The sequence below is a fragment of the Manduca sexta genome, chromosome 24 (genome assembly GCF_014839805.1).
Source record: "Manduca sexta isolate Smith_Timp_Sample1 chromosome 24, JHU_Msex_v1.0, whole genome shotgun sequence".
NCBI lineage: Eukaryota > Metazoa > Arthropoda > Insecta > Lepidoptera > Sphingidae > Manduca > Manduca sexta.
The window spans coordinates 5,787,032-5,801,649 of NC_051138.1; the positions used below are offsets into that span (position 1 = coordinate 5,787,032).

General features: G+C 33.6%; 2 protein-coding genes across 2 annotated transcripts; one reads left to right on the forward strand and one right to left on the reverse strand.

Moving 5' to 3' along the window:
* Nucleotides 1-1,810: 1,810 nt before the first annotated feature.
* Nucleotides 1,811-8,097, forward strand: LOC115440435 (kelch domain-containing protein 3). Its single transcript, XM_030164734.2, has 5 exons — nt 1,811-2,208; nt 4,647-5,112; nt 5,221-5,416; nt 5,556-5,729; nt 6,067-8,097. The coding sequence occupies exons 1-5, from the start codon at nt 1,966-1,968 to the stop codon at nt 6,128-6,130; spliced, it is 1,143 nt and encodes a 380-aa protein (XP_030020594.1). The 5' UTR covers nt 1,811-1,965; the 3' UTR covers nt 6,131-8,097.
* A 1,162-nt stretch (nt 8,098-9,259) lies between these two features.
* LOC115440439 (DDB1- and CUL4-associated factor 13) lies at nt 9,260-11,597 on the reverse strand. The gene is made up of 5 exons (XM_030164737.2): nt 11,349-11,597; nt 10,728-11,272; nt 10,316-10,482; nt 9,829-10,129; nt 9,260-9,539 (listed from the first exon to the last, which is right to left on the reverse strand). Exons 1-5 carry the CDS (start codon nt 11,425-11,427, stop codon nt 9,288-9,290), a joined length of 1,344 nt encoding a protein of 447 aa, XP_030020597.1. The 5' UTR covers nt 11,428-11,597; the 3' UTR covers nt 9,260-9,287.
* Nucleotides 11,598-14,618: the final 3,021 nt, after the last annotated feature.

Below are 14,618 nucleotides of genomic sequence, written 5' to 3' on the forward strand. Positions count from 1 at the left end.
CATATTGTCAGTAACAATACAATTTGTTTGGAAACTCGACGCGTGAGTGAAATAATAACAAATGATTCGCTCCCTAACACCGCCTGGCGTTGAAAGATCACGCCTATTGCTCTCTTGTTGATGAAAAAAAATGCATCAATAGATATTACAGCTCGGACCACTTAAATAAGTAAATAAAATAAAAATTTTGTAAGTACTTATATAGATACTTAAAACGTTTATAAATCAAATGCCTTATAGAAATTGTACCCAGATGCGATTTCCATGAGATTGCATTAGTACTAGGTAACTTAAAAATTACTTTAAGAAAATAATATAGTACAATATTACTACATCCAGCCGCAGATAGAGAGAAAAATAAAGGGGAAACTATAAGTTGATTCTTAAGGACTTTACCGACACCAGGCAGTATCCCCGTGTAGATTACTTGATAGATGAAGGAAAAAGCAACGAATCAAACTAAAGATCAATTTCAAGATCAGCATTTTCTTTAAAAGCCACAACTGTTCACTGTCACACAATAAGGAAATCAAAATTAACAGTGGGAATTTGAGTCATGGTACAGTGAATCTCGGTAACGTCCTCTCGGGATGTCCATTGAACTCGTTACCTAGTGTTTGTTGATGGCCGATGTTTTTATTGTAGCAATTCCAATGGCTTTTATTTTACATATTAGTTACTTTTATAGTTCATAAAGAAATGAACTGGAAACTGTCTAAAACGCGCAATCAAATAGGAATAAGTAGGTATATATTATGTAAAAAAATAAAATTTGAAATACTTATAACTTAACTTAGGTATGCCTAAAGAAATGGAATATTAACAAATTACAGCACGAGAACAGTTAAGTAAAAGTCCTCGATTTCAACAATTTCGTAGGTACATAAGACGTTTTGTAGATTTACAGAATGATTTCCTAAAACAGAAATTGCTGCAGCTGGGCATTGCGCGAGGCCCAAGGCAGTTGTCCGGTCCCTCCTCCTAAGACTGCCACTATCCTAATAAAAACTGTAGCAGATTGCTTTAAAAACCAGTGGCTCTAGAGTACTATAGATGTAAAATACTGCAGAAAACAATGTAGGTACCTAAGTACTAAATACTCATATCATGTAAATGGTTAAATATAAATAATAGGTATGGATAAGCACTAAAACTAGGTAGTTTCCCATTATTTGACCAAAAGAAGTGAGAATAAGTATTCTATCTAGAGTTGGGTAGGACATGACATAAAAAAGAGTTTGTAAGAGTAGCCTCTTTTAAGCATTGAGCCGGTACAACGTCCTACTTCAAATGAGGCGAGGCGTAGTGAGGCTCGGCGCTTCAATGCGTATCTTACAGTATTTTGTAATGTTAACCCTCAAAATATTTCCCTCTCGCTTGCGACTTGAATCGCAGTAATGTAATGTCCATTGTAAAATAACGTCCTATTGTAATTTGTAGCATGCGGTTCTCTACCTCACTGTCCTCGTCCTACAGTTTACCAGAGACGGAGAATAAGTAACGCGACTGCCGCGACATAAAATTTGAAGTAGTACAATATATAATTATGAGCCACTCTTACATTTTGACGTCATGTCCCGGACAAATGTACCGCCTCTTGTATGCCCTACTCAACGTTAATCCTATCAACTATTGAACTTGGAACCATAATGTGGTTTGGTTGTTTTGTTATAAATACCTTCTTAATTATATTATTGTTATTATTTCGGTGTTACATGCCTGATAAAGCAGGATGGTCTTTGTCTTTAGCCGGTTCGTTATGACCAAATAACCGCAATTTTAAAAAGTTCCATTTGACAATGACAATTGACAGGCGACAGTCGAGAACTAATGTCAGTCATCAGTGTAGGTCGAGTCAATCCGTAAAATCAATCAGATTTATTTTTAGTTAAAAGTTATCAATTATTATTTGTTTCCTCAGTATCTATTCAGTGTGCAGAGTAATTGTTATTAAACATTTAAACCATGAAATGGATAGTGCATATTGAGGGTGGGCCTATGAGAGTAAATCATGCAGCGGTATGCATTGGCAACAAGATTTATTCTTTCGGTGGATACTGTTCTACGGAAGAGTATAAAGATTGGGAACCGATACCAGTCCACGTACTTAATACTGCTACTCTCAGATGGGCCCCAGTGAATTACAAAAAAACCGATGTTGTTCCATTTCAGAGATACGGACACACAACGATTGCTTATGGCGAAAAGGTAAATAATAACATTCTCATCTTATCTTATTTCTTACTAATATTATAAATCCAAAACTTAGTGAAAATGTTTAAAAGTTTGTTAGAAGATAACTTAGAAACCGCTGAATGTATTTAGATGAATTTGGCACACTAGGAGATTGTCTTGGACTAATACATAGGCTTTTTTTTCCAGTCATTGGCTTGTGTTGTAGGAACATATTAAGCAGGAAAGGTTTAGCATGCATGCAAATGCACAAGCAATAACTCGTTTATTGTCAAATATAAAAAGAATAATATTTCCCAGTTAATAACATTCTTCCACAATGGTTATTTATTATTGATGCAAAAGTTAGGAACCAAAAATTTTTTTACCTTATAGGATTTATAAAACTACCTCTATTAATTAAAAAAAAAAACAGTACAAACAAAATATATAATACTGTAATAATATTAGTAAGAATGCACTGCACCATAGGAACCAGGCAGACAGGAACCAACCATACTAAAATTTGATTATTAATATATTATTTATTTTGATTTGAAACAATTTCATAGCTCCTCCACTTTCATAATTCCCTTTTGTATTACTATGACAATACTGATTATTTAGGAAGATAGCTATTGCACATTCAATTTGTGTACACTTTTGGCTTACTTAAGAAGATTTCCTTTATATGTTTAGGCACTCTCTCAATCTGTCTGTATTCTAATTTGCTAATTATCACTTTTAAACTAGCTGTAGTCAGCACAGTATATAAATAGACATTATGTAATTCATTGTAAGAGTTCAGTGTTATAAAAAATATTGAATAAACTATGACTGTATCAATCTATTTACTATCAAAGCTTTGGACAATATTAGTAATAGAAAAGTTATAGATACAATTTGCAAGATTGATGGCCAATAAAATTCATAAATTGTGATTAAAACTGCTGGATTCGATTTATAGGGCAATGCATGAATTATAATGCAATACAATTTGCCTTTGAACTCAAACTCATACATGGTAATCATTTTAAAATTGGCCCCTAGACCAGTGTGATAATTGATGGGAAAATACCAGTAATAATGATGTCTCAGATAATGTAACCAATATTGTGTAGTAGTCAGTCTATTTTAATATCAATGTTGTACTAGGGTTAGCTTGAGGCTTTGCCTATGTCAAAAGCAATTCCCTCTATACTTACTCACAACACCATCTGTGATCAGATAAATAATTCAAATATTTACACTGTGAGCAATTTATGAGGATAAAAAGTTTGCCTATAGTTTATTCCGGGACATGGTCTATCCTAGTATCCATGCACCAAATTTTATCCAGGTCCACCCAGATATTTCTGCACTTACCTTTAACAAACATTTAAACATTTTTACAAACTTTTGCATTTGTAAGAAGTAAGGTAAGATAGTGATTTATTTTTTGCTTAAAAGCTGTAATTTTGTGGGACAATCAGTGACAAATAAATAGGTATATAATATACTTTTTCATACATACCAATATCTCGTCGTTGTAGGTGGAGAACTAAATAACTCAAAATTTCTAGTTTCGAGATAAACACGATTAACTGTTTTTTTTCGTTATTTTTAAGCATTACTAAAAAACTATAAATAATTTTAGTGTCGGTATTTTTATATATCTTGGGTCTTATTATCTATTATATTATGCATTACCAAAAAAAACTCTGACCTGAAGAATAAAAATATAAAAAAATAAAAACTTCTTATTTAATTCTGCCACCACAATGTTTTGTAAGTTTGCTGAAATAAACTAAATAACTCGTATAGTTATTTAGTTTTGCCACACTAGAAACCATATGGTAATGTAATTATAAGGTTAAATAATTACAATTATAGAGTTTATTAAAGTGAATACCATTAGGATTTTCAATGTCTAAATTAAACAAATCAAGTTGTTTAGTTCTTCTACACACTTGATTAATTTTGTTTACAAACAATAGACTCGAGGAAGAATTAAACAACTCATTCTATTTAATTTCTTTACTATTGAACAGATTATAAGTCGCAATTTATTGATTTCATTATTTAATTATTTACTTTTTCTACAACAAAATATATATTATTTGCATATATTTATTTCTCCACTTTTAACATAAAAAAGCCATAATTTCGAAACGGGATAAGATAATGAAATGCTTGTTAGGCCAAAATATGTGCCATGTTTTGGGCAACACAAAAGTGATGAAAGTCCAAAATGGCCAAAATCTGAGTAATTTAGTTCTCCACCTACAACAACGATATATAAAGACCTGAATAGAAAATTAGTAAAACACAATTAAAATCAATTAAATGAATTTATTTGAATTAATTAATATATTTTTAAGTAGTGAACATAATATACCTGATACTTTGTGTATGCCTTTTCAAGGTTGACCTTTTACGTAATTCAGGAAATTATGCATATTAGATATACAAATCAAGGTAAATTGTGTTTCCAGGTCTACATGTGGGGTGGCAGAAATAATGCAGTAGCATGTGACACATTATCTTGTTTCGACACAAAAAAATTAGAATGGAGCTCTCCGACCGTATCAGGGATGGTACCATTCGCAAAAGATGGTCATTCTGCTTGTGTAATAAATAACAAGATGTACATTTTTGGAGGGTTCGAATATCTTACTGATCAGTATTCGCAAGAAGTTCATTGTTTAGACTTAGACACTCTACAGTGGACATTTATTGATGCACAAGGACCCCCACCGTCTCATAGAGATTTTCACACTGCAGTAGCAGTCGGTCATAGAATGTATATATACGGTGGACGCGGTGACTTAAATAGCCCTTACAATTCGCAAGAAGAGATTTACTGTCCCCTAGTGTATTATTTGGATACTATTGAAGAAAAATGGGTAGCAGTCAATCCAAGTGGAGCATGGCCTGAGGGAAGACGCAGTCATTCTGCATGTTTGTATTTATAATAGTAACAAATTTGTTGCATTTTTGCCAATGTCAAACATATTTCTTGCACAGGGAACTAGCAAGGAAAGATTGAAAAATTTTCTCCTGTTACAGGGCTTTACAATGACCATATGTACATCTTTGGTGGATTTAATGGAACAACAAAAACACACTTCAATGATCTTTACAGTTATTCTATAAAAAACAATGAATGGCAATACATCAATGTAGATGGCTTTGTTCCTTGTAAGAGAAGACGGCAGGCCTGTTTGATTCACAAGGACAAAGTGTACTTATTTGGTGGCACAAGGTATGGTATTATATAATTTATTAACTACAAATAAACAAAATTCCTAAGTAGCTGATGCTACTCATGCTTTTCCGAAAAAAAAAGATATTTCTAAGTAAATGAATATTTAGTACTATTGATCGTTTTTACGATTCCGCAGCCCCTGTCCACACATAAGTAACCGACCAGTGGACAACACCGACAGTAATCCAGAAAGATTAATTGACAACAGTGATTTGCATATACTGGATTATGAACCAACACTGAAAACATTATGTATTCTCGTCGTAGTGGAGCACAACCTTGACCAGAGCTCGCTTCCGCGTGACGTCATGTGAGTTTTACATAGTTAATAAACAGTAAAACAAATTATACATAATCGGCGATTATATTCAGTTTTCTTGTAGTATAAGCCAACAAATGGACAAGGGGGTCTCCAGTTGTAAGGGTGTCCACAGCTCATAAATAATAAGTTTCATTTATATTTATTATTTTTGCAAACTCACCTATACATTAATACTATTAGCAAAAAAAAAGAAATTGTATAATTTTAAACTGCCTACTACAATCACCAAGCAAGAGATTTTTTTTATGCAAAATTATTTGCTTCTATGCTTCTATGCTATCGAAACAAGATGACATAATATGTAAATATATGAAATTTTTTACAGATTAGACATCCGGACCATGACAGTTCCGAACCGCATCAGCAGGCCAATTAATCAAGCAGGCTGAACTTATGGTAATCCCTCATGCACGAGAATGCATTACTAAGTTACGAAACTGCAATTAACCAGATGTGCTTTGGAGATTAAGTTGGTGGACCCCACAAACATTACAAATGTTGAAACTGATATTGGCAACAAACATTCAAAACAGCTTAGAGTTAACATAATATCTTTTTTTCAATTTGTGCATGTAACAAATTATTAGATTATCAGATATAAAAAAATATATGCTTGCATATACTCACTACTGGTTATAATCAATAAATGAGATTAACACAAAGGTTTCATGGAAAGCTTCTAGTGATTTCTGGTTCAAAAACGAATTCAACTTTAGTTGTTTACATTAAGTGTTAATGACCCTTTACCTGAAATATGTTGAAAAAATCACCCAGTCAACATCTCCACATAGACAACCATGGCTTTCCTTGAAAACCTTGAAGACCCGAGGGCTGACAAGTGAAGAAGATCGTGAAAAGTATTCAGATTGGAGCAAAACGATTCGACTACTTTGTCGCCGCGATAAAAACAACTTCATTGACCATATCTGTCATGAAATACAAGACCATTCCCGCATATTACAAAGCTCCGATTTCTTCAAAAAAGTGAAATTTCTCGACAAGCAAGTTAAGCCAAGAACGAATCGAGAATGGACATGGCACGCTGCTTCAAGATCTGGACTCCATAGCAAAACGATGGCGAAAATACTGCGAGAAACTTTATGACAATCCGCACGATCATATATCACCGCTTAAGATCATCAAATGGGACTACATAAGTCTAGAACCTTCCATATTGCTCCATTCCATAAAAAAGCTCTCGGCCCGGACCAACTAACAGCCGAGATCATAAAATCAATGAGAGCATCCGAAACGGTAGCCTTTCTCAAGATATACAACAATATCTGGCGCACTGGTCAATGGCCTGAGGAGTGGGTTAAATCTGTTATTCAACCACTACACAAAATAGGCACAACCTCTAAATAGGATTATTACAGAACCTTAATGCTCATATCTTACGCAAGCAAAGTTATGCTCCATATTAAAAATAACCGTTACTGACACTACCTACCTGCAAATCCCACAAGAACAGGCGGTTTTGTAAAAGGCAAAGGGACTTATGAACAAATCTTAATTATAATTGTTTATGCAGACAACCACACTGCTGGCTGCCAATAAAAATGAAATTGCACAACTCTTGGATTGTATTGGAGTTTTTTGGCTATATAGTCAGAAAATAAGGGCATGACCTCAAACAACTGATGGTTACTGACAAAGTCGAGGACAAACGTCCGAAAGCTCTTAATCCCATTGGATGGTCAGACCAAATCTGCTCCATTCTTAGCCATCAAACATGATACTGCGCTCCACGATGCCTAAGATAGGAATAGGTAACGCAACTTAATCTAAACAAAGATTACTCCATTTTCATTGTTCAGGGGATCACGACCCTCAGCAATGAAGAAAAAAAGGATGAGAGGAGACTGTTAACCTGCTTGAACAAAGAACTTTTTTTGTGTACAAACCTGGCTTCGATATATTTTAATGTTTCTCGCTACCCTATATTGTAAATAATATTTTGTTTGTATTATAAAGCAATTAAGAAATATCCAAACTATTACAATACAATGTAGATTAAAATGTAGATTTTATAATAGCTTACAAAAATTGTGCTTAAAATAAGCCTGAAAATATGTTTTTCATGAAAGTAACTTGTAATTTATAATATAAGTTAATTGGATGTACTATATATATATTATATAACTAGATAAATTCATGTGTGAAACCAATGTTTCAAACATAAATATACTATAGGTAATTAAGAGTAAAGGCTGCATGAGATACCTGTAATGTAATTATTTTCGTTAGTTGTATCATAATTATAAATTATTTATTTACCTGGTCTATATGGTCTGGTTGCTATATGTCTGAGTGTATGGTACTAACAAAAATAAACTAAATTTAACTGCCAGCTTGATATACTTTTCTAATATTTACTTGCATTTCCTACATACATAACATCACGCATTTTATCCCCGAAGGGGTATGCAGAGGCGCAACTAGGGCACCCACTTTTCGCCAAGTATGTTCCGTCCCATGATGTGATAGGGGGCGAGCCTATCGCCATATCGGGCACAAATTCCAGACTCCGGGCTGATACTGAGCAGAAAAACCCAAATATCACTTTGCCCGACCCGGGATTTGAACCCAGGACCTCAGAGCGCTATTGTACCGGACTTGCAATTCCTTCCCCCAATAAATCCACCATTATGATTTTTTTAGATTGAAAAGTAGTTTACGCTATAGCAAGCTATAACTTGGTCTGCAGCCTTGTAGATTGTATTAAGGCGAATCAATACTATGCTCAGCTTTTTGAACCACAGGCAAAGGATAGGAACATAAAATATGGACTTTTTATATGGGCTTTGTATCTTTATTTCGAACAAATTGCATTCCACGCCCCCATAAAGAATCATTACTGTTCTTTGATGGTCCCTGACTCTGATTTTATTTAAAATTACAAAACTAATGTGACACAGACATAAACGGAGCAGTTATTGTCAGATACAAATAGACTAGATTTTTGACAACTTTTTTTAGGGGTGTGTTCCAATGTAGCAACACTTACATTTCGAAAGCGTTAATTTTAAGTGTAATATTGAAGTAAATTCAAATTATAACAAAGTCAAAATCAGAGTTCTTTCAAATGAAATTATTTCAGTAGGCTTGTACATAAGAGTTCTCTCTAAATAATATGTACAAAATATCTTTGTTAAAATTTCAGTGGAATAAAACACTGTTTTTGGGTAAGTCCTTTAAACTCGAATAGAAATATATCTAAACATATTTAGGAAATGGCATTTCCTTAGCAGGCCTTACTAACAATTTTATTTCTGTATGATTAAAATTAAACAAATGAGTAAAGAATGGTAAAAGAACTAATAAAATATCCTAAAGAGAGGTGTTTGCATGATTATAATAGTCTCCTAAAATCCTTTTTCAAAATAATTTCTTAATTATTAAATATTCTATGAATACTTTACTAAACAAAGGTTCTAATAGTAACTCTAACAATGCCTGACTTCAAACTTTCTTACTTTAGTGGTGATAGATATAGTTGTTATTAATTATAATATTCATTAATTGAGTAAAAAAATATTTATTATTTTAAACATCCTCTTTAACAATGTGTTTTTCACGCTCAGACACGCGCGGGATAGTGCCAGGTTTACTATGTGCATGTCTGTTGGCTTCCTTTCTCTTATTCTTTTCTCGTATAGTCCTAATTTCCTTCTGTGCATTTAATACGTGTTTAGGAACGTGTCTATGGCGTGCAATGCGTTTTACTTGTGGATGTGAGGCAAATTTCTCCTTTAAAGCTTCAGAGTAGTTGAGTGCTGTTCGTTCCCTTGGTTTTAACTGAAAACACAAAATACTCAATAAGTATATTTTTTTACTAATGTATTGTTAAAAACATAATTAAAATCTAAATAAAGAACGATTTTGATTTGCAGCAATTAATTTGTTTTGTTGTCAATATAACTACCATTATAAAGAAAATGTATTCAAATAAGTGACACAGTTTATGGAATTAGATAGCAATATAAAATGTTCATTAAACTGTATCAATAACTAAAATATAATCACATCATAAGTTTAAGTGAGTAAATAAAACTCATGCCATTAATGAATAATATAGATTACATACCACACCAAGTTTTTCTGATGCTTTCGCTTTCCACATTCTTATATTCATCTCATCAGACCCAGTCAATATGTACTTGTTATCCAAAGACCATTTGACACAAGTCAACCTCTGCATCCGTTTTGTATGATACACATCTCTTGAGTGACCTCTCTCACTTTGGAATATTCTTACAGTTTTATCATAACTGCCTGCTACGAACTCACGGCCAGTTGGTGCATAATCAACATCAATAACAGCAGAAGTGTGGTCCATGTGTACATGTACAGGTTCTTTTAGTCTTCTCATGTCAAATGAATACAAGCTGAAATATAATACAAATAAAATATGACAGTCAACCTTTAAAATACAAGGCAAAAACTAGACTTGATTATAACACTCAGTAAGATTTTTCGGATACACAATAAATGGAACAGTGTTAGAATCAATTATTGTAATAAAGGTAAATAAAATTGAGATTACTTATGTCAAATAAAAATACAATACTGACTTGTAATCTTCATTTGCTACGGTGAATATGAAAGCCTCCATAGGATTCCAAGCCAAAGCATTAGATCTTAATTCCATTACAACTTTTCTCAAAGGCCCTGATTCACGGGAATCATATAAAATTATGCTTCGGTCACTTGCACATGCAGCAAGTATGTTATTTTCTACCTGTAATATTTAAAATTCCATAATATTCTTCGTTACAATATTTATTTACACATATAAACATCAATGTAAAAAGGCAGACCTTATGCCAGAGGCATTCTATACCAGGCAACCTTTGGGTGATGGACATATAAAACAATATAGGTAAGTGTAATAAATATTATGATAAAATATGGAAAGAAAAAAAACTACTCAAAATAATACAATATATTTGGAAAATAAAATACATTATCTATGAAAATAATTACCTGATTAAAAGCAACATAATGCAAACTGTCCACACCCCACTTGAAGACTTTGATGGGTTCATTTCTTGTACTCTCCCAAAGCTGACAGTGTTCACCACATGTAGCGAATATTGGCCTTTGTCTATGATGTGTCACTCCAGTCACCACACATGAGCTGAGCAGTGTATTGACAGGCTCCTCGTCCTCTTCAGTTACAACCTGTGACTTCCACGTTTTTATCGTCTTGTCATCGCCTACACTCGTAAACTTATCTCCGCTTGGTAAGTAACATATTGCTCTGACGCATCCCTCGTGTGCGACGTAATTTCTTGTGCATTTACGCGCAGCCAAATCCCATAAACGTATCTCACCGTCGAATGCGCCGCTCGCAAGCACTGCAAGTCTCTTTGGGTGTTTTGCCATACACGACACCCCATCTCTATGTCCATCAAGGCTTCCAATAAAAGGCTTTGCAAAAACTCTTTCCAATTTTACAGCATTAAGGGCTCGTACGTATTCACGCGGAGCTTCCAAAGGATGCAGGCTAGGATCATAGTTTCTTGGGACTGTAAATAAATAGGATTTTGAGAATAACATCTATAAGATACCAAACACCGAAAAGGAAAAATGTATGATTCTTACTTTTATGGATATCTCTTTTTGTAGCACGCAAATACTCATCTGGATTACGACTAATAACCTTGATTTTTACGTTGGCCATAATTGTCTTTTACTGTATAGTGTATTCACGAAAACAAAACATCACTTTTCACATAACCTCTAAAAAACACCTGGTGTCATGGTGACTGTTGAGTGTTGTTACTAATGTTGAGTAGGACATACAAGAGGCGGTACATTTGTCCGGCACATGACGTCAAAATGTAAGAGTGACTCAAAATTATATATTGTACTACTTCAAATTTTATGTCGCGGCAGTCGCGTTACTTATTCTCCGTCTCTGGTAAACTGTAGGACGAGGACAGTGAGGTAGCGAACCGCATGCTACAAATTACAATAGGACGTTATTTTACAATGGACATTACATTACTGCGTTTCGAGTCGCGAGCGAGAGGGAAATATTTTGAGGGTTAACATTACAAAATACTGTAAGATACGCATTGAAACGCCGAGCCTCACTACGCCTCGCCTCATTTGAAGTAGGACGTTGTACCGGCTCAATGCTAAAAAGAGGCTACTCTTACAAACTCTTTTTTATGTCATGTCCTACCCAACTCTAGTTGTTACCATAGAGTAAGTAATATACTACATTAGAAGAGGCGGCACTAAGTACATTGAATTTGAGCTCACGCACGCATACATGAGCCCAGTAGAGTTATATTTTGTACCAACATAACGCAAAAAATGACACGAAAGACTGCCAACTTATTATAAATCTGCTCCTCTCTAGGGATGTTCCTTATTCAGTCGATAATATCGATAATTTTGTATCCATAACTTTATATAGATAAAAATTGCTGACCATAAATTTTACACTGGTATAAATTATGATTGAATTTAGAATATTAAAAATAAAACGTCCACAATTTTGAAATTACATAATACACAATATTATTACGTGAATTTCTTATGTATAAATTGTATAATGTTTAGGTCTCCTGCTCAAATATTCATTACACTCCAGTTTTCCGTTATTTATTTCCATATTTATATGGAAATTGAAAAATTTGATACCTTATAGATATGATCTTTTTCCGTCCAATCAACAATTACTATGATACACTCATTCCAAGGGCAAATTCATAGATTTCGCACGTGCCTTTTTTGATCAGATTAATAAGCATAGAATTGAAACTCTATTATTCTCTTCAACGACCACTTGAGTTTGTAAATTTGAATTAAATATACTTATATCACTTTTATGTAATGTTTTAAATCATAATATAAATTTTCTCTTATCGGTGTGGAGCAAGTGGAAATTTAGCCATGAATACGTTTGACTTTGGGTACCTTTGTATGCCATAAACCTCACATTTTTTATACACATTATTTTTTTCTCCATTCTCGCACACAAAATAAATAAACATAGAATCACTATCTCATACGAGTCAGTATCTCGTAACACAATACACAAATTCCTTCATGAAGAAATATACGTGAAATGTAGAAGCAGGCTCAACTCAACGTATTCGGCATAAAACTTAAGTTATTATTGAATAAAATCGCATTATCCCATTTGCCATCGGAATGATTGGAATGTTAGCCGGCTAACATAACAGCTATATTACATTACGCGTGTTACGGAAAAATAACCTTATTATGTAATAAATAATAAGGTTATATTTCCGTGATACGCGTAATGTCATGTAACTGTCATGTAGCTGTCATGTTAGCTGGCTAACATGTCAAGCATTAGGTAATTACACAAATTTTCAACAATCATGATAGCCAACATACTTTCTAAATTTTTGGTCTATTATGTTGGTATAAGATGTTACCTTTTGTCAACCAAAACTAAACTCTACTTAACCGTATTAAGATATATAATCATTCTTTAAAAATCCTAACCCAAATATCATTACACAGAATGTTCTAAGAGTCCACCCGCGGTTGTTACTTGTACATTTTTTTTTATTTGTTCCACACGAAATCGGGTAAGATCAGAAATCATGCTGTCATGTCATAAATAATTGGTATTACCCTCAGTTGTTCTTGTTCTTGTTCTGAGGTATTACCCTATGTTTGACATTCTAGTTCCTAATATTGCCAGATAATGCTATTAAATTAAAACTCCAAAAAAAATATATATAATATTGTAGTGGAAACGATACTGCCTCCGAGCCATAAAGTACGATTCTTCTCTCTTCAAAAACTCTTTGATAACGTACACACGATGCGCGCTCGACTGTCGAATCTGCACGAACGAAAAATGTACTGCGCACTAGGGGGAGCCCTAACTTAATTTATACGGTATTTTAAATATTCAAATTTAATTCCTAACTCTGCCGTGAGACACCCTGCATTAGCTAATCTTAAAATCTCGCTGTGTTCCTTTTGTTTTAATTATTTTACCCACCCACAGTGTTAGCTCATGTACTAATCGTCTTTGGTAGATGAGCATGTAATAAAACAGGAAATACTGCCACAAATTCTGATTACGACGGTGTTTGGTCACAGGACATTTTACATGATTTTTATGGACTTCGTATTAAAGTCAATAGGGGACCGGACAAATTTTCAGAAGGTGTTTTAAATTGATCATTGTGGATATAAATAGCCCAGAAAAATAGTATTTTGCACAAATAAAGCTTAAAAAGTACATAAAACCATGCCTAAATGTTAAATAGCTATAATTCCCGCGCAAACGCTACATTATGTCATTTCGTCTCGTGTGACGTCATACGTGGATAAAGCAACTTGAAAAGTCTTGTTATTTGAACAGTGATTCAATTATGCCAGATTAGGGTTATTTACCCTAGATTTAGGGTAAAACTGAATCAGCAGGGTATTTTTTTTATGGTAATTTTTGGGGTAATTCTACGAGTTAAGGTATTAAAGCTATTGTTTCACGGTATTGTAATAAATATTGAGCTTAGAGAAAGATGTTTCCTACAAAAATTGTAGGCCATGAAACAATTATAATTTTTTATTCTATACAATTTTCGTGTACAGCTAGTTGTTCCTAATAAAATGAGATAATTAAATTAATAATTATTGAAGTGGAAGTGAAGAAAGAAGTGGCGTCTGCATAGATAAGGATATAGAAAAAAAAGGACCGAATTATTTGTGATTGGTTTAAGGGTAAAATTTTAAATTCCAAATAATCCTGGGGTAAAGATAAATTATAATCTGGCAACACTGCATAGACCGTGTTAATCTCAGGCAATCTCAGGTTACTGTGTAACAACCAGAATTCTATATAAATAAATATTCTATTCCATATCATGTGGCAGC

Coding starts and splice junctions, on each gene's coding strand:
- LOC115440435 (XM_030164734.2), top strand. CDS start 1,966: ATGAAATGGATAGTGCATATTGAGGGTGGGCCTATGAGAGTAAATCAT. Junction 2,209..4,646: donor CGATTGCTTATGGCGAAAAG/GTAAATAATAAC, acceptor TTGTGTTTCCAG/GTCTACATGTGGGGTGGCAG. Junction 5,730..6,066: donor TCGCTTCCGCGTGACGTCAT/GTGAGTTTTACA, acceptor AATTTTTTACAG/ATTAGACATCCGGACCATGA.
- LOC115440439 (XM_030164737.2), bottom strand. CDS start 11,427: ATGGCCAACGTAAAAATCAAGGTTATTAGTCGTAATCCAGATGAGTAT. Junction 10,483..10,727: donor ATTATGTTGCTTTTAATCAG/GTAATTATTTTC, acceptor TAAATATTACAG/GTAGAAAATAACATACTTGC. Junction 10,130..10,315: donor GTAGCAAATGAAGATTACAA/GTCAGTATTGTA, acceptor ATTATATTTCAG/CTTGTATTCATTTGACATGA.